At 44.4% G+C, this 22,166-nt stretch overlaps 3 protein-coding genes across 5 annotated transcripts; 2 read left to right on the top strand and 1 right to left on the bottom strand.

Annotated features, from left to right (window-relative positions):
* The first annotated feature begins 2,119 nt into the window (after positions 1 to 2,119).
* Positions 2,120 to 3,766, top strand: LOC132265908 (membrane-bound alkaline phosphatase-like). The gene is made up of 2 exons (XM_059766702.1): positions 2,120 to 3,364; positions 3,431 to 3,766. Exons 1-2 carry the CDS (start codon positions 2,120 to 2,122, stop codon positions 3,764 to 3,766), a joined length of 1,581 nt encoding a protein of 526 aa, XP_059622685.1.
* Positions 3,767 to 3,793: 27 nt separating this feature from the next.
* LOC132255519 (myosin-IIIa-like) lies at positions 3,794 to 20,739 on the bottom strand. 3 transcript variants are annotated; one of them, XM_059751592.1, is made up of 10 exons: positions 20,458 to 20,739; positions 11,794 to 12,666; positions 10,327 to 11,353; positions 10,059 to 10,269; positions 9,416 to 9,995; positions 8,919 to 9,359; positions 8,093 to 8,862; positions 7,946 to 8,026; positions 4,856 to 4,993; positions 3,794 to 4,692 (listed from the first exon to the last, which is right to left on the bottom strand). In XM_059751592.1, the coding sequence occupies exons 2-10, from the start codon at positions 12,661 to 12,663 to the stop codon at positions 3,888 to 3,890; spliced, it is 4,923 nt and encodes a 1,640-aa protein (XP_059607575.1). In that variant the 5' UTR covers positions 12,664 to 12,666; positions 20,458 to 20,739; the 3' UTR covers positions 3,794 to 3,887. The 3 variants fall into 3 exon arrangements, with proteins under 3 accessions (XP_059607575.1, XP_059607576.1, XP_059607577.1); XM_059751593.1 differs by lacking the exon at positions 7,946 to 8,026 and having other exon boundaries at positions 4,856 to 4,990; XM_059751594.1 differs by lacking the exon at positions 3,794 to 4,692 and having other exon boundaries at positions 4,862 to 4,990; positions 7,942 to 8,026.
* Positions 5,619 to 7,681, top strand: LOC132255520 (membrane-bound alkaline phosphatase-like). The gene has a single exon (XM_059751595.1). The coding sequence runs from the start codon at positions 6,225 to 6,227 to the stop codon at positions 7,497 to 7,499; it is 1,275 nt and encodes a 424-aa protein (XP_059607578.1). The 5' UTR covers positions 5,619 to 6,224; the 3' UTR covers positions 7,500 to 7,681.
* Positions 20,740 to 22,166: the final 1,427 nt, after the last annotated feature.

The following is a 22,166-nucleotide window of genomic DNA, read 5'->3' as shown; positions in this document are numbered from 1 at the left end:
TGGGCCGCATGCGCGTGCTCCCCAAGCACCGCGGCCCCCGGCCCGCGACGGGGGCGCCTCACAAACTATCTTGTTGTAGTTTTAGCACCACGTGGACCTCTTGGGATGGCAATCAGTGGCACAGCTGGCGAAGGCGGAGGATGGGTGGCGCACACAGGCGCGCTTAAAAATAGTCACAGACGCGATGGGCGGACGGGAAAATGGGGCACAGAGGCGGAGGCCGACGGAATGTAGATGAGAGATAATTAATTCGCCGCCACGACGGACTTTGGATGCGAAATCAATTCCACAGAACTCATTAATATCGTCAAATCCCTGATCAAATCTCACCAGCTGTCGAAGAGACTTTCTGCTTACAGCGAGAATAGTTTCCGTGCCAATTGAATATGCAAATGAGAGGGAAGCGAGAGAACATGTACGGAGGGATTAGTGGTTAAAACCCTTGAAGAATCCTCGTCGACTCGAAACGTTGAGGATTAATATACTCACACTTTGTGATTTTGTCAGCAGAGTATTTTCCATGGAATCTATTTATTTAGTGATAAACTATCTCATATCTAGAGTGTGGACAACTCTTTGTGAGGAAGTGTCTTAGAAAAATAAATTCTTGTCACTTGAATGGAACGCTTTGGAGAGTGAAAATCAAACTTGTGGCTCAGTGTTTATGGCTGTTTGTCATTTTTTTTCAATATACACACAAACAATCTTTTGGTCTTTTAGCCTTCGCAAGTCACAATTTGCCAGTGCGATCGACACTCTATCAACCATTTTCAGACACTATTTGATAAATAAACAGACAAGAGGAATTCTCGGGGCATAAATCATAATCTGATGGGACATTCTTGGCAGCGATCTTACCTGCTTTATGAGCGGCAGGAGAGTCTTCTCGATGGACTTCACTTTAACGATCATCTCTTGGCTCTTGCTCGCCATCGCGACCGCGCGACGCCGCGAAACGATCCGCGATATTCAGCGCCAGGCACAGAACTGTGAGCGTGCAATCGTGCGGTCTCGAGATTGCCCATCGACATTGACTTGGCGCATTCGAGACTCTCGTGACGCAACGGACAGAAGCTCACGTGAATCCAAGCGCGGGGTTGAGCAAAAGTTGGAAAACTCGCCCACGAAAATAGCAATAAAGCCAGAAATAGAACATGTTCCGAGGTAGTGAAATGACTCTTCGAATTGCTTTTGATCAACAATGCGAATTTCAGGGCTTTCGCATGAGAGAACTGCAGATGGAGTGCAAAAGCCACGAGCTTTTGTTCCTATTTCATATGCGCTCAAGTCACTATAGCCGCAGGTGTACGTGAAATATGTGGCTTTTGTGCGGGCAGATGTGGAAAATGGAATCAGATTCGGTGTGTTCTGCTTTTAATCAGCGCCGAACACTCACCGCGGGCTGATTGTTCCAATTTTCCGTCTCTTCACCTGTTGTTATGCCTTCCGAATTCCATTCGCGGGAAAATTTCGCGAAATCGCTTTATTTCTTCATGCTCAATTATACGTTATTCCTGTATTTGCCATGACGTCAGTGAAGAAATTAGTTACATTATCTTATTTGTTTGCCATAATGTTAAAAGTCAAAACTAAAAGATTTTCTTACGTGCTTAATCCACAAATGCTTATAAAATCTGAGTACGTGGAAAACTCTTGATTTTAAAATCTACTCTATGTGAATACTTGAAGTTGATTAAACAGTGATAATTTTTTTTATCTTCTAAAATAAATTCGAGAATATAATATTTAGACTATTATCAAATTATTACAAAGCCAGTTACTTTATTAAAATTCTTTATGTCAACAAAATATGCTTATTGGCAAATTTCAGAGTTTATTGACGTGAAATTAATGTAAAAGTAAAACTGCAATGAATACAAAAATAAGTGAATCAGATTATCAACCCGAGATAAGTAATTTGGCAGCCAAATAAGTGAATTACAAATGTAATTTAATCAATTATGGACATAAGTTGTCACGCGAAAATCGTTCTCAAGCCAGATTGGCTTGAACTCTCTTATCAAAGTTACATCGTGACTTCTTCCCAAACCTGACCCACAAAGCGCGGCCTATAAAAGCTCAGCGTTTCATCTGGAAGACACTCAGTTACTTTCACGCAATGAAGTGGATCAAAAGCCTGTGTTTTGTCGCTCTGACGCTCGCTTGCTTCCAGGCAAATGCTGAGAACTGCGGGTCGAATAGGAGCAAAAGGCTTAACGCGGAGGAACAGCTACATCATGCACCACAGGCGTCCTTGTCTCACTCATCAGGATATCCGTGGGAGCAAAACTCAGACTATTGGATAAAGCTGGGCCAGAAGCACGTGGTGGAGAAAGTGAGCCAAAAGCTGAACAAAAATCGCGCCAAAAATGTTGTGTTCTTCATGGGAGATGGAATGAGCGTCGCGACGCAATTCGCAACCAGAGTCGCTCTGGGCGGCGAAGAGCATCAGTTGTCCTTCGAGAAGTTTCCCTACGCAGGCTTGTTGAAAACCTATTGTGTGGATTCACAAGTCGGGGATTCAGCTTGTACAGGAACAGCCTACATGTGTGGAGTTAAGGCTAACTATCAAACCTTGGGTGTGGATGCCCAAGTTAATTATGAAGACTGTGTCGCTGGATTGAATACAGCCACTCATACTGAGTCCATAACTCAATGGGCGTTAAATGCAGGGAAATCCGTAGGAATTGTCACGACAACCAGAGTCACTCACGCGTCTCCTGCAGCCAGTTATGCTCATACTTCCAATCGCCATTGGGAGAATGATTATGAAATACGTCGGAGTGGCTGCGATCCGAAGAAAATCAAGGATATCGCTCAACAGCTGATCCACGGACCCACAGGCAGTCGCTACAGCGTGATCCTGGGCGGAGGGAGAGGAGAATTCAGGGACTCAACAATGGCAGATGAGGAAGGCGGCTTTGGATATCGCAACGATTCCAGGGACTTGATTTCTGAGTGGCTCAATTCCGGCACAGCCAAGAAGAAGTACGTGTGGAACCGCCAGGGACTGATGTCCTTGCCTTCGGACACAGAGAAAGTGCTGGGATTGTTTGAACAATCGCACATGCAATATTACTTGGAGAGTCAGGAAAAGGGCAGTCAGAAGTCGGAACCAACTCTCGCGGAGATGACGAAAAAGGCGATTGAGATCTTGGAGAAGAACAAGAAGGGATTCTTCCTCTTTGTGGAAGGCGGTAAAATCGATCTCGCACATCATGACTTGATGTCAAGAGCTGCTATTTGGGAAACCATAGAAATGCATAACGCTGTAAAATTGGCCAGAGATATGTTGAGCGATGAAGACACTCTTTTCGTCGTGACCGCAGATCATGCGCACACAATGACGGTGTCGGGATATCCGGTAAATTTACAACTATTGTGTATTTATCAATTGAAATATCCAATGATTAACTTCGTTTTCTTCCAGACGCGAGGAAATGACATCTTCGGTGAGGTCGACAGAGAAATAGCCACGGATGGAATGCCTTACATGACTTTGAGTTACGCTAACGGACTGAAGTCCTCAAAGCAGTACTCAGCTTATGGCCGAGTAAATCCTGCCACTTCTGACTTCAGCAGATGGAATTCGAATTTCCCATTCTACGTTCCTATTAAGGAAGAAGAGTCACACGGGGGCGAAGATGTGACTGTCCACGCGTGTGGACCTTATGCTCATCTCTTCACTGGTACGATGGAGCAGAGCTTCATACCACACTTGATAGCCTACGCAGCAGGCATAGGTCATGGGCCTAAGAGCCCTTGAGTTAGTAAGCCACAGAGATGTGTTCTAGTATGCAAATAAAATTTATTGTTCTCCTCAATATATTTTTATTTATAATCAGGAAGCGTCCGGCCGCTTCGCTGCTCGAATAGGCGCACGGGGCTCAGTTGAAGCTGCGGCCCCGCTGTGGTGGCGGAGGCGTGGGTGGACTGAGGCACTTCCGCTTGCGCAGACTCTCCGTGGGGCCCTGCGTGGGGCGCAGCAGTTGGCGGAAATTGAAGGGGCCGAGGTACGAGGCGGGCTGCTCGCAGGGCTCCAGCGAAGCGCCGGACGACTTGGCCGAGGAGCTCGTGGACATGGTGAGATTGGGTGAGGACTCGGACGAGCGCGGCCCCTTCACGTCGATGTTCAGGTACTTGGATATGTTGAAGTTGGAGTACTTGTGCTGGGGCGATGCGGACTCCGGCAGCGGTGGGCTCCTCTCCATCTGCGCGAACGACGTGATATTGGGCCGATAGACGCCGTCGAACTTGGCGCCACACGCCACATTGTTCATATAGAGATTCTTCCTATTCTTCACGAGGATATTCGTGTCGCCGAACTTCCTGAACACGGGAATCTTCATCACTTTGCTGTGCTTCGCCTCGTCGTTCACATTCTGGTACTCGTGCGTCTGCAGGATGCGCCGCGAGGCGACTTTGTGGGGCTGGACGGGCACTTCGGAGGTCCTCTTGTCGCGCTTCTCCTTCTTGGGGCGCTGCTGCGGCGACTTGTTGTGAAACACCATGCCCAGGACACTCTTTAAGTGCATCTGGGAGTTCTCCAGCACCACATTGGTGTTCTTCAGCTTCGGCTGGGCATCGCTGGAGGGTGGAGACTGGCGCAAAAGCTGCTTGAGGTCCGTGATGACGGGATTGGTGTTGGTGTTGGGGCTCAAGTAGCTAAAAGCTGGCACAGCTTTAAGGTTGCTGCAAAAGAGATTTCATTAAACATCGGCTCATGCCATCGTCTCGAAAATCAATTTTACCATCTCGTCCAATTTGCCAGCGACCAATTTGGCTCTTGTGCAAGCATGCAATATCACATTTGAGCATCTCAAATACTGTGCCAATTCTAATCCATTCCACTCACCTCACAATGCCCCTCAGCTTCCGGTCGGCGTCCGTCTGGAGAGCCTGTTGCCACCCTGGCGAAATCTTGCGCTCATTCCTCACCAGCAGCACATCATTAGGCGGACTCTGAGCTCCGCGACTAGAACTGCGGCGTCTGCAAGGCAAAAAAAACAAGCAATTGAATGCATTTTCTGCTCATATATTCACAAACAGCAGTGTTGTAATTACGAATAACTAGGGGGTGTTCTGTGTACAAGCAAAATAATCTACTTCAGGCAATGTAGACGATATACTAGAGAATCATTTATGCAACGAAAACGTCCAGATGCTCTTTTTCTTTCTAAAGCATAAGTGGAAATACATAAATAAAGGGATGTGATGTGAAAGAACATTTGTGAATAGTTAATTAAGTACCTGAACGCCAGAAAATGTATTTAAGGGGTGAAATACAAGGTGAAATATAAATGTATGTAAAGAGAATTACAAAGGATATTTCATTTCAGAATAGTGATGTCAAGCTGAAATTTCTGGAGATGTTTCATATTTACAACATCACATGAAACAATAGCAAGCGATGAAAAGACAGTCAATACGAGAGTAAGGATTTTTTTTAAGAAGTACCAATCAAGAAATCACACAGAACCATTGAAATCAGTGAATAAATTAAAAGCAAGTATTTTAAATAATGAAATATTGTCACAAAATATTATAGTCATTTATTACAAGAATCAACCTGACATTTTTTCTATAAAATTATATTTAGATTATCTGTTATACCAGTTGAGAAAACACGATTGACTTTATTTTTTTGGTCGTCACTGTATTTGAATGAAATACAAGTTTTGTTTAATGTGCTTTTATTAGAATTTTGTACGCGAGGAATTCTAACGAATTTTCGCGTAAAATTTATAATATTGTGACATTTTTCACAATTTATTTCAAATTATTGATTTATTAATGAAATTAATCTTTAGCAAAAAATTCGTAGACCTGATTGCCAATTATAATGTGATAAATTTCAGACCACCCTCGACGAACAGACAGAATCAGATACGGAATACAAGATTACTTTACCTGAGTTGACGACAAAATCAACAAATTCAACATTATAAATATTCATACTTTATCTATAGAATATTTTGCCTTCAAATCTTTCTTATCTCTCTTAACTTAATGGAAATGTTGCTCAATTTCTTAGGACTGTCAGAGCAGGTATGCAAAAAAAATGATCTCCCTTGGCCCACAGAACACGTGTATGAAGGCCAGATTGAACTCTCTTATCAAAGAGTCATCGTGAGAGATTTGACTTTTGTCCAAACCTGACCCACAAAGCGCGGCCTATAAAAGCTCAGCAGATCGTCTGGAAGACACTCAGTCGATGTCGCGCAATGAAGTGGATCAAAAGTCTGTGTTTCGTCGCTCTGACGCTCGCTCGCGTCCAGGCGAACGCTGAGAACCTTGAGAATTGTGAAGAGAGTGAGTCGGAGAGGTGCAAAGTGCTCATTGGGGAGGAACAGCTACATCCTGCACCACAGGCGTCCTCGTCTCGCTCCTCAGGATATCCGTGGGAGCAGAGCTCAGACTACTGGATAAAACTGGGCCAGAAGCACGTGGTGGAGAAAGTGAGCAAAAAGCTGAACAAGAATCGCGCCAAAAATGTTGTTTTCTTCCTGGGAGACGGAATGAGCGTCGCAACGCAATTCGCAACCAGAGTCGCTCTGGGTGGCGAAGAGCAGCAGTTGTCCTTCGAGAAGTTTCCCTTCGCAGGTCTCTCAAAGACTTACTGTGTCGACGCTCAAGTCTCGGATTCAGCCTGCACAGGAACAGCCTACATGTGTGGAGTTAAGGCTAACTATGAAACTCTGGGAGTGAATGCTCAAGTTCTTCGTGCACATTGCACCGCTGGTCTAGATCCAGCCACCCACACTGAGTCAATAACCCAATGGGCTTTAGATGCAGGGAAATCCGCAGGAATTGTCACGACAACCAGAGTCACTCACGCGTCTCCTGCTGCCAGTTATGCTCACATCGCTTACCGCAATTGGGAGAATGATTATGAAATACGTCGGAGTGGCTGCGATCCGAAGAAAATCAAGGATATCGCTCAACAGCTCATCCACGGACCCACAGGCAGTCGTTACAGCGTGATCCTGGGCGGAGGGAGAGGAGAATTCAGGGACTCGACAATGGCAGATGAGGAAGGCGGCTCTGGATATCGCAACGATTCCAGGGACTTGATTTCTGAGTGGCTCAATTCCGGCACAGCCAAGAAGAAGTACGTGTGGAACCGCCAGGGACTGATGTCCTTGCCTTCGGACACAGAGAAAGTGCTGGGATTGTTTGAGCGGTCGCACATGCAATATTACTTGGAGAGCCAGGAAAAGGGCAGTCAGAAGTCGGAACCAACTCTCGCGGAGATGACGAGGAAGGCGATTGAGATCTTGAAGAAGAACAAGAAGGGATTCTTCCTCTTTGTGGAAGGCGGTAAAATCGATCTCGCGCATCATTTGCTGATGTCAAGAGCTGCTATTTGGGAAACCATAGAATTTAGCAAGGCGATCAAAACGGCCAGAGATATGTTGAGCGATGAAGACACTCTTTTCGTCGTGACCGCAGATCATGCGCACACAATGACGGTGTCAGGATATCCGGTAAGCTCATAAATAGATCTAAATCTAACTTCAGAGCATCGTGGAAATAAGTTCTTTTTCAGACACGAGGAAATGACATCTTCGGTGAGGTCGACAGAGAAATAGCCACGGATGGAATGCCTTACATGACTTTGAGTTACGCCAATGGATTGATGTCCTCAAATCAATATTCAGCCAAAGGCCGAGTAAATCCTGCCACTTCGGACTTCAGCAGATGGAATTCGAATTTCCCATTCTACGTTCCTGTATCAGTTGAGCAAGAGGAAACGCACGGAGGCGATGATGTGACTGTCCACGCGTGTGGACCTTATGCTCATCTCTTCACTGGCACGATGGAGCAGAGCTTCTTACCACACTTGATAGCCTACGCAGCAGGAATAGGTCATGGGCCCAAGAGCCCATCAGTTAGCAAGGAGTAATAATAAAGGACTCTTTGATCTGACTACTCTACTACCCTGGATAACCATAAGTTCCTCATTCGCATCTCCATGAAGTAGAAAGGAAGATCCCAGGCAGCATTCTGACCCTCCAAGAGGACACTTTTCCCCAAGAAAGATGCAAAAAATAGATAACAAGTGAGGAATAAATACACAGAATGAACGTACTTGGAAGTTTCTTCGATTGATCCCTCAGATCGATGATCTCTGGATGGTCGTCTCAAGCGATGCGTCATATCCTCTCCGCCTGGCATCGCTCCCAAGAGTCCTGGTACCAGCACAAACCCTGGCGGTCGTTTGTAGTCCGGCAGGAGTTTTTCCACCTCCTCGAGGCGTACCGGAGGCTTGTTACGTCTCATATTCTTGTGCATCTCCTGATTCAGCAAATGCACATTCTGCGAGAAAGATATCAACTCCAGCTGCTGATCTCTTGGTGTTAGGGGCTTCTTTCCCACCCTGCACTCTGCTTCTGACTTCTGCGTGTGCTTCTTCAGAGTCCTGTAGAATCGCTGCACCACTCGTGAGGCTTCATTCACGGACAAGCCTTCGCGCTGTAGGAGCTTCTGAGCCTCAATGCGATTGCGAGCGTTGTTGAGTGCTTGCCTGGTCTTGGCTTCCATCTCGGCGCACCAGCGTCTCTTTCTGATGGTGTATCCGCGGAAGTAGCTTTGAATTACCACAGCGGCCTGCTCTAGATTTTCCTTCCCACTGTCCGGATCTTGTCGTTTCCCATGGCGTACATCTCGTGTCTCCATGCGCTCTCGACGTTCCTTATTCCTGCGCTCGCGCAGCAAAGAGATTCTCCGTCTTGTGAGCCATCCTCTGACGTGCTTCTGCACCATCACGGCACTCGCGGACATTCGGCGCAGAGTCCGAAGGTATCGAGTGCGTGCCAGCCAGCGTCTCACACACGCCTGAACAATGATGATCTTCCTCACCTGGAATAATCACAGAAGATCAAAAGATGCTCACATTAGAAGATCAAAAGTCTTACCTGTTCCTCGTACAGTTTCGACAGAAACTCTACGTGATAGTACTTGAGAAAGACTTTGGATTTCCCAAGAGCCCAGCCGTCCATCTTCAGCCGCACTAGAAGCAGACGACAATTCTCCCGATTGGCCACAACCTTCTCGTCGAAACCGAAGGCGAGAAAGCAGTAGCGCTTGAGAAACTCCGCGAATGGGAATCGATGGCTGAAGCCATGCTGGCGGATCCTGATGGTCTCCAAGACGCCCGTGTACCTCAGTTGCTTCAGGACTTTAGGCGCTTCAAAGCGTCTCGATTCTTTGGCGTCATTTGGCTTGATGCATCTCACAAATTGCGGAGATCCCGCCACCATCTTCTGCAGGAGATCCATCAGAGAGTATCTGAAGTAGGTGGAGACTGTCTGCTGAGCTCTGGATTGCGAAGCCAGGCCTCTGGAATTGCAGCGCTCCTGAAAAGCAAGGCATTTGAAGTAACGAAATGTCGCTCTTTATCGGCAAAATCTACCTTAGTATCAGAGTTGATAACGTTCTGCTTTGTTCCGGTGTCCTGAAGGGCAGAATAGAGGTTTCCGGTCTTCGTGATGGGACACTGGAACAGGAAGCGCACCATGTCGTATGAGCTCTGTCGAACCAGCTGAATTACTTCTGATGGCAGGAAGTTTCTGTTCTTCTCTAGGAAACCATCCGCCTGGTACACCACGCGTCCGGCAAAGTGGTGGATGGCAAAGCAGACGGCATCGGACTTTGGCCTGATGTAGAACTTAGACTTGACATTCTGGTGGAACTTTTCAATCAGGGACTTGTCAGTGGCACGCGGGAAGCGACTCTCCTCGTCCAGGAGAGCGAGCAGGCCGAGCGGACGACACAGAAGCATATCCAGGATGGGCCTGTTGTCTGAGAACTCAACGAGATCCACGGGAATCCCCTCGGCCATGTACTCCTGCTGTTCCCACGTGAAGATGTGCTGATTGAAGTAGTATTGAATCTGCTCGTTAGCTATGTTGATGCACAGCTGCTCATATGAGTTCTTGGGGAAGTTTTCGAACCCGAAAATATCCAGAAGACCAACAGCAAGTTGTTCGGGTCTGCAAGGATGGATGAGGAGATTAATTAGCTTGATCTAGGTAAGTGTTTTATTAGATACTCACGCATTGGGTCGGTGATAGACGAGCAGGAGGTTTATTTGGTTGACGATCCAGTCGAACAGACGACCGTAGAGTCCTTTGGCCATGGCGTCTCTGGCAGCAGCGGCTTCCAAAACCGTGTTGTTTCGCGTTATGGTCTCACCGCGAGTGACAACAGAGTTCGAAGTCAGGGCTTCCAATAGATCATTTGGCTCCACACCCAAGAGTTTCGATACTGCAAAGATTCAATGATGACTAGATACAGGCGAGTTGAGATGGGAAAGGATCTTACCTCTATGCATAGGCGCGACGTCTATGACCCTTGCCTTGTTGTCTGTGTTATCATTGGTGGCCATTTCACCGAATTCCAGATCTCCAAGGTTCAGAATGGCCGCCAGAACTCGGTTAACGGTGTCCAGCTCGTCATCCCTGAAGCCCAGCACCTTGAAACTGCCCTTCAGCTGCCGCCAGCGCTCAATGTTGGCCTGGACGGGAGCGCAGGTGTCTGCCAGGTACTTGTGCTGGCGTCTGTAGGCCTCGTCGAGATGATACTCAGTCAGGCGACCGTCGGCCAGCAGGCCATCATAGAGGTAGTAGAAGATGTGGAAGTTTCCCTCCCCATCCGCTTGCTGCACCACTCGACTCTGCTCCAGGAGGTACACAGAGATCCTCGCTCCGGTGACACGTCCACTGCGTGTCATCGTGAGTTCCAGGTACTTGCCGAAGCGCGAACTATTGCTGTTGATGCCCGTCCTTGCATTGCCGAACGCCTCCATCAGCGGATTGACTTGCAGAATCCTTTCCTCCAGACTCCTGTTCGGCGCCTTGCCCAGGAAGACAAGCTGCTTGAGCAGGAGATTTGCACTCTCCGTCTTGCCCGATCCACTCTCGCCACTGATCACAATCGCCTGGTTCTGCTTCTGGTGCACCAGCGCCTGGTGCGCCGCGTCGGCGATCGCGTAGATGTGTGGCGGATTCTCAGAGCGCACGCTGCCCATGTATCGCTTCTGGTAGTTGCATCCGTAGAGTCCCACGTTCGCGAAGGGGTTCACAGCGAGCAGGATGTCCCCAATGTAAGTGTAGATCTGATTGCACTCGTACCGCTTCTGTAGCTGCTCCGTGATGGCGTCCTCGGTGAGGATCTCCAGCCCCGCGAGATCGTCCATGTACATTTTCTGCGGCCTGGACTTCCGATCGCTGCGCAAGCGTCCGTGCTTCGTTGTTACCTCCACGCGACGCGACATACGACCGTCGCGACGCTGTCGCAAGATTTCCTGGTGAAGTTCCACGCGAACTTTGTCTTCGAAATTCACGACAGCCTGCAAAAGTGAAAAGCGGCTAAAGAGAAAGGGCTTTTTGGTCACCTTCACTGGTCCACACATTTTATGGAAAATACGCCTGGCTTTCGCAATTAGTGAGTGGATATTTTGAAAATCCATTAATATGAAGCTTGTTGAGCAGAAGCTACAAGTGGCAGTTTAAATCGGAATTAGATCTCAATCTCAATTGAATGAATTAAATAACAATTATTCGAATTAATAGGCACTGTGATCTGGCAATAGTTATTATTATTTATTCTCTTTCGTGATGATCACATGTAATAATTAACTTTCAGTGAAACTGCTTCGCATGCAACAACTCACAGCTATTTCATGGCTCTTTTATTATTTATCGGGATCATTTGAATCTCATTTTGCCGCATTATGTGCAAACACTTAAAGTGACAAAAAGTCGCGGCATATTTGAAGCAATTTCTTACCTTGAGGAAGGGATGAGCGAGCAATTGGCGCGAAAAGGGCCTCCGCTCGAGATCCTTCACCAGGCATTCGGCAATGAAATCCACCAGCATCGGTGAGTATTGCTCAGGTCTCGAGAGTTTGGGCGGCGGATTGCGTGGGATCTGGAAGAGTGCTCGCATGGGATGGAGATCGCAAAGGGGCGGATCACCTTCAGCCAGCTCGATCGCCGTGATCCCGATCGACCACACGTCGCATCGCGCATCGTAAGACTGATCGAGCTGCTGCTCGCACGCTATCACTTCCGGCGCCATCCAGTACGGCGTGCCCACGCTCGTGTTCCTGCGCGCCATCGTGGCCGCCAGGTGTGAGCTCACGCCAAAATCCACCAGCTTCACGCGCGCCTCCTCCGTCAGCAGGATGTTGTGCCCCTTCACGTCTCTGTGCATGCAGTGGTTCTCGTGCAGGAAGATCAGCGCCTTCACCGTCTCTCTGAGGATGTACGCGATCTGTTGGTCAGACAGTTTCGCGCCGCGACTCCTCAGGCCCTGCACGAGATCCGTGACGGAGCCACCGGTGCACAGTTCCATGATGAACCACAACTGATCATCCTCAATCGTGGCGCCGCGTCGCAGGAAGATTCCTGTGAAGGTGGGCAGATTGGGATGCTGCGATAGATCGCGGAAAACGAGGAACTCCTCCTCGATCTCCTCGACATTGTCCGGGATGTTCTCGAGCACCTTCACAGCCACCAAATTTCCCGTTTGCTTGTCTCTGGCGCTATACACTTCGCCATAAGTGCCCTCGCCGATCAGTTCCAGCAGGTCAAAGCGATCACCCGGCGGCGGAAGTCGCGCTATGTCCAGATGCTGCGACAGTCCGGCATAAGACATTGCCTAGGCGAAAGAAAATCGATAAAAATAAAAGTTCTGTGCAAGGAGAGGAGGCCTTTTTGGTTACATTCATCCTCCAAAAAAAAAGTTGTTGCGCCACTCAAAAAGAATGTCATAATTACTTGAGAAAACCCTCATGATTTCAGGCCTAATTTTGAGGAATCCTACAATTTTGGAAAGCTCATTAAATACCACAGCGCATTTCTTAAGACAGGGCCATAAATTGCTTGAGAAATATCAGTGGCAAATCGCCCCCAAAGTGTAACACGCCATGCATCGCGTCCGACCCTAATATCCGTCGCGCGGGTGCCAATAAATCTTATCAAAAAAAAAAAGCGCGCACTCTTTTGGCTCTGAACCCTTCCATGTGGAGTTAAATGGGATGGAAGAAAACATTGGAGTTGCAGATGCGATGAAACTTAATAAATCAATTAACTCATAATTCTCAAGATGATCAAGGTTGGAAGTGTTGGTGGAAAGAAATCGAACAGTGTTATAATTCCATACACAATGAATGGAAAGATGAAAAAATTCTTTCCGCACTGAAAACTCCACTGAGTCTCTCGGCCAAAAGTGTAACTCAAGACGCATTTGGAGGTTTCCCCTCAGCATTGGAAGGTGGGCAAGAGCGTGTGCTAGCACGTCTAATGGGATTAGAAGGAAGCCCATGAGTGTCTCAATCTATATTCATACACTTCTCGAGGCTCTCGAGGCTTAAGATGAACCTCGTGCTTGTCACATTGACTGTTTCCTGTGGAAGGATGAGCTTGAGTGGCACTGGAAAAGTTGCCTGTGAATTAATATTGCAGCAGCGTCAAGTGAAATCTTCAACTTTCTCGGTACTGCGATAAGTGAATTCAATGTTTTCACTCCTGATCCCTATCCTGGTCACCATATCACGGCCATTCAGTATTGAATTTACAACACCATTGAAGAAGACCCAAGAATGCGCTCGACTTAACTCTCACCCTGTCACGTGCAGACACTTCAGCACCACGTGCCTTATTAATTAAACCTTGTCTGTTTTGCTTCCTTCACCCACAATGTGTGTATGAAAAGAGGAAAAGTCGAACTGATGGAAAGCATTTCTGGCTTCATATTTCACAAGTTCACAACACTTTTGCATACAGCCAATTTATTTTGGCATTTATTCGCACAGCGCGCTTTACGATATTTGCGCCTTTGCTAATTTACTCATTTGACTATAAGAGTAGGAGAGAGATTATAGTCATGGGTGTGAAATTAATCATCAATCAAAGGAGTACACAAGCGTGAAGACTATTAAAAAATTAATCTCAATATATGGATTAATTTGCATTTAATCGAGGTCTTGTGCATGTCTTCTGTTAATGTTAAGCCACTCATCATCTCGATATGCTTTGACCGATTGGGGTGGATTGCAGCAAAATGGAGCAATGATTGTTGGAGTTACAGAGGCGAGTTTATTGGAGATTACAGAAAACCCCCAATTACTTATATTACGGACAAGGTTGTATAGAAATTAGCAATAAATACGGTATTTTGCGGATCTATCTTGGTAATCTTTGAGATTAATGAAAGATAATTAAAGTGATAATTGTGTTAAATCATTGCCTAAATGATTGACACATCTTTTGCTAATATTCTATCATTTTCATGTAATTTCAGCGTCTAATACGCCATGAAAAAATTTATAATCAAACGATCTGTTGCATTAGAATTAAGAGTATTTGTGAACATTTGAGAATGGGCGGAGCATTCAAAAGGGCGTGGCTTGGGTGAGCTTAAATTTCTGCCGTTGAAGCCTCTGAAAAACAGCATGATTAAAAAAAAACTCCGTGTTTACACATTCCTTAGTGGTACTGTAAGTGATTGTCTCTCCATAAAACCCCCTCGAGATTGCAATTAATTACATCTGCAATTGAATTTAGCACTGTGGCATCTCCAGTTTCATCACGCACATTTTTTCACCATCTCTTTTCTAGCAAGAGTTTTGTATAGGATTCATCATTGTTTCCATCTCACGGTTAGAAAAAAAAGAACACAACACAGAGAGACACAGAGACGATGGAAATGAATGCAAATTAGCCGAGATGGGAAAAATGGATCATTTTCTGCTGATGGTGTGCTTTGACCACGAGAACAATGGTTGATGATTCTCATATATGGCGCAATTCCAGGGAACAATATCATATAGCCATAAAGTGGCGGTGATGATGCAAAAAAAAGCATAGCAATTGAGAAAACATATTCAACCCTTAAGCGTGCTGGCTATGCAAATCCCACGATTTCTCACCAAAAAAAAAAATTGCTGACGAGAAAATGTGGATAAGATATAAATTAATTGGTTGTGAGAGAAAACAAACACTTGAGTGGATTTTTATTGGTCAAGAAAGATACAAACGGTGGTAAAGTGTGAGTTTCTTTTCGCAAATAGCCAAAAGTGTCACAGTTTTTTCTTCTTCTTACAGTCAACATTGCCAAGTCAAAGTTCAGCGCTTTTTGCTGTGTGCCAATTAAGCCATTATAATTTCTATTTAAAATTACTGTTGGTAAAATCGTGATACCTCGTTTTGCTCATCCTTGAGTGGCGCACAACTGTTTAGAATTGACAGTGAATCCAAAGACTTGCAATTTATCTCAATGTCAGAAGTCTCACAATCACGCTCGATTTGGGCAACTTTCACGCGATCGTGAGCATGATTGGTGAAAAAAAAAGTACAATATCAGGGTCTCGGATTGATTGGCGTGCGATGTGCGGTCGCAGAATTGACTCATTAGAGTTTGGGACTAAGAGGCTCGTTAAAGTTTCATCACTCACAGCAAATTAAAAGCAAGTCTTATGGAGTATAATTTCTTCATTAGCGCGACGTCGCAGTTTTCAATGCAAATTCATGTGCCGCTTAAAATTCAATTAAACCCAGAGGCAAACGTGCCTTCGACTGGAGCTTGTGGGGAAATGAGGCGATGCAGAAAGCGCCGGAAGTGAGAGACACAAGAGTGGACAGATGAATACCGGCAATGACTGGCAGCATCACAGTTTCCTCGCGTTGATCTCGGTGAGTTGCGCAACGATTACTTTTTGGAATTGAATTCAATTGAGTGGCGCGACCGAAAAGGCGTTATTATGGAATCCCGATGGTTCCGCTTTTGGGCTGGCAAATTATTAAATAATTGATTGCGATGGTAATAATAAATTGGACTTGCAATTGATGGTTAATTTAGCGTCAAAAAGTGTAGATTCTTCTTGCCTGACAAACATTAATAAGACATTATTGCGGGGCTTTTGGCTGTTACAACGCAATTTTTTTTTTCATCATTTCACTATGTCGTCTTAATGAAGTCACCGCATCATTTCTACCACTTGGAAGGTAACTTGCACTGAGGAGGCGCAAATGTCTATTCGTCAGTGGTTTTTCACTTTGGTTGTGATGAAGAAAAAGGTGTCAAAAGTGTCAATTACCGAGCATGAACGTGAGATCAGAAAAGTGTAACGAAATGTGAAATTTATCCGATTTTTCTTTCATCGCCGTGACACTCGAGGGCAAACACCAATTTCCAACTTAAAATAGTCAATTTCTGTAATTGGATTTCCCTACAAAATTACCCATGACGATGCCGAACTCAGATTTCTCAGTGACAGTTAATGATCACTCTGGGAATGACGCAGTCTCTCTGTGTCTGACGAATTGTTCCTCTTCGCTGATCTCGAGGTTCATTGGCAATTTAATGTTGTTTTTTTTGGGGGAGAAGAGATAAAATTGATAAAGGTAAAATGACACAAATAATCGGAAGTCATAATTGCATAATTTCTCAGTTACTCCAGTTATTTAATATAACTTAAGAATACTTTTCCGCATGTGAATTTGACTTTTAGAATGTTTTTTTTTTTGGCATTTTCTGCTCTGCTAAATTATTCATTTATGCCAGTGAGCAAATTTGAGAATCACTTGAAATAAACTGAATTTCATGCGAATTTCAATTTACCGGTAGAAATTATTAATTTTTAAAGCCAATAATTTTCACATGGCTTCAAGTGGATTCTGGTGTTGTGTGTTAAAATGCATCAAATATGTTTATTTGATAAATTCTTGAACACTTTTTCAGCTCTTGCGCAATCATCTTTTCCTGATGCGCCGTCCAGTGAGTTATGATAATTTGATGAGGACAATGCCACCGAAAATCTCCCATTCAATTGACACGTCTTCCTCTCCACGATTATACCATATCTTGGAGTCCAAAAAGAGCGTTAAACAATGATATTTTTTTAGCGGTAGGAAATTCAATGAGAGGAATTTTGTGTAAGTCTAATTGAATCACAACATCAAATGGGAAATGATGTAAGACGAGAGACGGAATATACAATGAAGTTATTATGGTTATATCACACTCTGTCCATCTCTAAAGGAAGTGACAGAGAGAGAGAGAGAGAGGATTTGAGTGTGAAAATCCCTCGAGAGAATTCAATTCATGGTAAAGGCATTTCTGGCCATGAACATTTTCCATGTTGGGTAAAAGTTGAATTGTTGTGGAAAATATGGTTGAATTTCTCCCTCAAAAACACACTCGACCGTGACATTCAATTTATTTGTTCTGGGAGAACTCCTTCCTGAGGAAGCAGAATCGTCATATTTTGGTAAATGTTTGCGCGCCTCACCCACTTTCGCGCTGCCCCTTTCGCCGCACCGAAATGCGATGAAGCGACGAGGAAATTGCGGAAGTTATTAATTTCCGATTCACATTTTTTGGCACGATGTTTTCAGTTACTGATAAGCAGTGCCAAAAACTGGAGATTTGGCATTAAGCACATCATTAGTGGAAGAGTTGTTGCAATTGCAGGACCTTTCGAGCCTTCAATTCTCTCGTCACTCACGCGGTGAAATCTCAACTTTCTGACCATCTTGTTTGCCTTTCCTTTTCCATCAGCGATAAGGAGATGTCATATCTTGAGCACAGAGTGGAATGGAAATTTACAGACACTCTCTGGGGATCTTAAGGTGTCATCGTGATCAATAAATTAACATCGCAGAGAAAAGAGTCTTTTGCACATTTCACGGGGAAAGAGTCTTTGCGTGCTGCCAAAAAGCGGCATCAGAATTCAATACGCCACACATTAATTAAAGACTCTTTCATGGTAAACTTAGCAGCAATTGAATTATACATTATCAGGCAATTAATTATTCATTGAGAATTCAAATTTTCCTCAAGCGCGACATTCAAGGTGAATTTTCACTTCATCCTCCAGCACAGGAAGCGCGCTTGCAGAACTTTCTCAATACTTGACTGTCATTTTATGCAAATCCATCTTCGTCACTTAGATTGAATATCATTATAATTCTTTCACCGATAAATATCCAATTAATTTGCCTAAACTATGCGCGATTTGCGAATTATACGCTGATAATATTTATTGCACACTTCACTGTCATCTAATCATTATTTATTCTCTCATCAATCTTCGCAACAGCTGAAATAAATTCATAGGTGAAATATTGCTGCGAATTTCATTTCATCGGAATTTGAGGAAGGGTTTTAATGCACTTTTGCCAGTGCAGAACATTAAATTAAACCACAGCAAAGAGTTCATTAACACTCTTTTAAATGGTTTTGCCATTGAAGCGATTTAAATATCGAGAGTGCAATTGAAATTAGGTACTATATAATGTTAATGTGGTTTCTGCATAAATTTAACAATGATGATTAACACTATGATGTCCATAAAATTTCACAAATTGCCTATGGACGATAAGAGACTCTCCTATTTCTCGCGATTTGAATAAGAAACTTAATTGGACACTTAAAAAATCGGTCAGCGGTTTTAAATATCCATTTGAGGGAATATTCAAGAGATAAGCTTGAATTATTTGCAGAAAAACCAAGGCGAAAAGCTAGCAATTTGGCGTCTTTTGGACAAATTTTATATGATTTCAGTCAGAATCAAAAGCATTACAATAAAATCTTAAGGAACACCAAAACACTTTAATATTTGATTAGATTGAATTCCTTGTGTGCTATTATTTTAGACGCCACTGTGCGAAATGCTCGGCAATTGAGCCTAAAAGTGCTTTATCAGTTTGTAAAGCATCCCAAAGAGGTGAATGAAAATGAAAATATGGTGAAAAACGACTGTTGGCGGGAGTAAAAAGCCACTTGTGGCAATTTGCCACACAATGGTTGTGATTTTAATTGCAGAATCTTGTAGCGTGGATGGAAGAAAGTCTTTTTTTTTTCAAAGAGTGTAAATGAAATTAAAATAAAATTAGTGCAAAATGTGAATGTGAAGTATGTGCAGAAGCGAAGTGTTTTTAAATGGATTTTTGCATGCAATGTATTGGGAATTTGCCCGTGACAAACACACCAAAACTCTCTCAGTTGGGTGGAAAAACTCCAATGATTATCTCAAGGCGCGCGCACACGCTTTTCCACCTCGTATTGTCACGATGATATGAATCTGGTGGGTGATTGGCGTGCACAATTTGCATGGCCTTCGGCAAGAGGAAGGGGAGGATTAATTGGGTGTTTTCTCTGGTGCATCGAAATTAGCGTCAAGTAGTGCGAAGAATGAAAATTGAGAGATGGATTTTTCGTGGCTTGTGCATAAACTGCAAATTCTCACTTCGCGATATCTTCATTGCGCGATGTTTGAGGTGATGAGGCTGCAATTGGAGTTAAACAATGAAAAATTGCCCCCCTCGCGCGAGAGACACATTAATTGAGCGATGAGAGCATTTTTTTTTCTTCTCCATCATCTTTTTTTTTTATTGTGAATAATCGCGGTGAGATTCTTTGCCCATCTGCCATGAGACGATGGATTCGAAAAAGAAACTAGACCAATGAACTTCTCCATTGTGTGGCTATAAAAATAATATTGAATTAATTCAAACACCAAATAACACACAATCTCATAGAAGAGAAACATGATGAATTACCTGAGAATGTGAGGCAATGCCTTTGCTAATCACTCCTCAATCTCTTCAGCAATTCACCAATTAATTATTTATATATTTTCCCCAAAGAGCGGTAAAAGCATTCTAAATTCATTATGCATCCTCAAGTGCTTCACTTAAGAAGTATTCTAAGCCGAGGGGTGACTCAGTAATTGCACGATAGGAAAATTTCAGCTAATTTAACACACTTTGAAGATGCTTTAATTGCGGAGACTTTCGTGATACTTTGCCATTACGCACTGATATACCTTAAATTTCAGAGTGAATTTTGCAATTGAAATCACCCACAATAAAAATTCGTAGGGTGAAATCCAAATTCACAAGACACCTGTTTGGCTATAATGGGTATTTTTTGGAAATTCCCCTTTGAAAATTATTCCTTTCAAATTCATCATTTCGAAAGCCGCGCGCGCCTGTCCTTTTGATCTATCGCACCAAACATTTCACATCAAGTGTTGTTAGTTTTCCGCCTTCCGACTTTTCTGAGTGTTCCAATTCACTTGACACAGTCCGCGCAGTGAATTCTGCTGCGAAACCATGGCAAAAGGCATTCTTGGAGGCTCTCGAGTGGATAATTTTGCTTCTTTCGCTGCACTTCACGCTGATAAATTGACTTTTCCCTTCCCCATTCACATGAGTCTGGACAATTTGCTGGTCTTATGCAATTAAGACACTCTCAGAGACGTTCTGCTGCACGCAAAGAAGGTGTCAATGACCAAAAGAACACCACCAAAAGCGGGTGGTTAAAGCATATTGTGCTCACAGAATGAAGAGAGAGAGTCACCAACATCAGCAGATAAGACGCTGAGTGTGCTTATTAACTGTAACGGGAAGAGTGGCAAAGGCGGATTCTATGCAGAAGACTCACCGTGAGTTATTCCAGCTTTTCGGCTTGGCGAGTAAATTGATGCTGCGTCGATGCTCAGAACTGTTTTGTTGCTGATCACGAATCCGGGAAATTCTGCACTCAATCACACGAATCACTCTGCATTTTTCCGCCCGAAAACTCAAAAGGCACTCAGAAACACTGACACTGGCTGGATTCTCTTCTTCTTTTGCAACACACTCTGGACTCTCGAGGCACACTGCTGAAGCCCTACAAGTAATTACCTGACCACAGAATAACTTGTTAACCACTCGAGAGACTTTTTACAACTAAATCCACAGAGCGATCGTGGGGTTTCTCGCGCTCTGCACGACTTAAGCACACAACAGAGTTGATAATAGTCACTGTGGTGAAAGGTAGATTAGAGATGAGTAGAATATTGTAGCTCCTCCTCCGATTCTGCCTAACATTCAATGTTTCGGCAATTTATATAATCATTAAGAAATAGATTAGGAAAATATTATGCAGTTCTTTTGTTTCAAAAATTTATTGGAAGTTTGAAAGTTTAAACTGTAGAAACCAGACTTTTCTCGCCATTTTGATTGTTTTAATTTTGTGAAAATGTCTTGGCGCGTGTTTTTGACTTGATTGAGTCGCGAGTCATAATTTTCATGATTATATTGGAGGTAAAATTTAAGTGAAATCTATTTGAATTGTCTATGAATTAATTGCGAATTTACCTCAGATTTCTGAAAAAGAAAGATCTTATTTACGACGTCAGCGCCACCAGCGACGATCAAAGGAACATCTAGTGTTCTGAAGATTTGCTGCTTTTCACATTGTTGACTCAAAAGAGGTCGAAAGATTGCAGTTACTATACATACTGCGTTCTGATGATTGGCAAATTGAGTGATCTCAACTCCACAGAGTCTCGTATGTGGCCACAATCTCAATCTCACATCTGTGCAGCTCTCAAGTCTGGTCCTCTCTCTCTCTCTCCTATTCCACCCATTCCCGCTGGTCTCTCGCTCTCGTGCCCGCGGCGCGGCAGAGTGGGAGAGAGAGCGGGACTTTACTAGGTGAAGATCGCGCCCGGCCAGCGAGATGACGTGCATCCTCCGATTGAGTTCACTTCCATGCGGACCGCTACGCACGGCAGCATCTGTCCAAGCGCGCGAGAGCCGCCGCGCTGCAGCCGCGAATGAGGCGGAAGTGTGCGCTTTTTTGGGAAAGTTCTGCCCTGCGGAGCTGAGAATTTCGGCTGACTCGCACTTTTCCAGCCGATCGAGAGAGACAACAACCGGTGGATGGCGCGCTGTTTTTTTGTGTGCGCTCCGCACAGTTACGCTGCGAGAGTATCGAGTTCACGGGGTCATTATTTGCGCTGCACACAAAAAAATAAACCATTTTGACTGCGAGACGCATTCTCGACGCGTCCGGTGACCGTTCGCGACTGCACGCGTGAAAGCGTGACCGCGAGTGTGTTGTCCAGGAAGAGCGGTGCGCGCGGGCAGTGAATCAGAGTTGAGAACAAGAAAGAGGTCCTGTCTTTTCGCAACATCGCAAGCTTTATGCATGAATTGTATAATTTATCGATAATACAGCAATAGAGGTAAACTTCGCACTTCAATGACTCTGCGCGCAGAGCTCAAAAATCAATTTGTTTTTGGATTCATCAACATGGAAAAAAAGCCTGTTATTTACGAATTTAATTTATTGCTTGTCTTCGGCAGCAGAATTGTAGCATGTAT

The sequence above is a fragment of the Phlebotomus argentipes genome, unplaced genomic scaffold, assembly GCF_947086385.1.
Source record: "Phlebotomus argentipes unplaced genomic scaffold, Phlebotomus argentipes genome assembly contig_5, whole genome shotgun sequence".
Lineage (NCBI taxonomy): Eukaryota > Metazoa > Arthropoda > Insecta > Diptera > Psychodidae > Phlebotomus > Phlebotomus argentipes.
Note: the sequence above shows the minus strand (reverse complement) of the source record. Positions and strands in the feature narration are given on the sequence as shown.

Bases quoted from the DNA above. Each gene is read 5' to 3' on its own strand.
- LOC132265908 (XM_059766702.1), top strand. From the start codon at position 2,120: ATGAAGTGGATCAAAAGCCTGTGTTTTGTCGCTCTGACGCTCGCTTGC. The intron at 3,365-3,430 runs GTAAATTTACAA...GTTTTCTTCCAG, and splicing joins TGACGGTGTCGGGATATCCG to ACGCGAGGAAATGACATCTT.
- LOC132255520 (XM_059751595.1), top strand. From the start codon at position 6,225: ATGAAGTGGATCAAAAGTCTGTGTTTCGTCGCTCTGACGCTCGCTCGC.
- LOC132255519 (XM_059751592.1), bottom strand. From the start codon at position 12,663: ATGTCTTATGCCGGACTGTCGCAGCATCTGGACATAGCGCGACTTCCG. The intron at 11,354-11,793 runs GTAAGAAATTGC...TCACTTTTGCAG, and splicing joins TCGCTCATCCCTTCCTCAAG to GCTGTCGTGAATTTCGAAGA. The intron at 4,693-4,855 runs GTGAGTGGAATG...TCTCTTTTGCAG, and splicing joins AAGCTGAGGGGCATTGTGAG to CAACCTTAAAGCTGTGCCAG.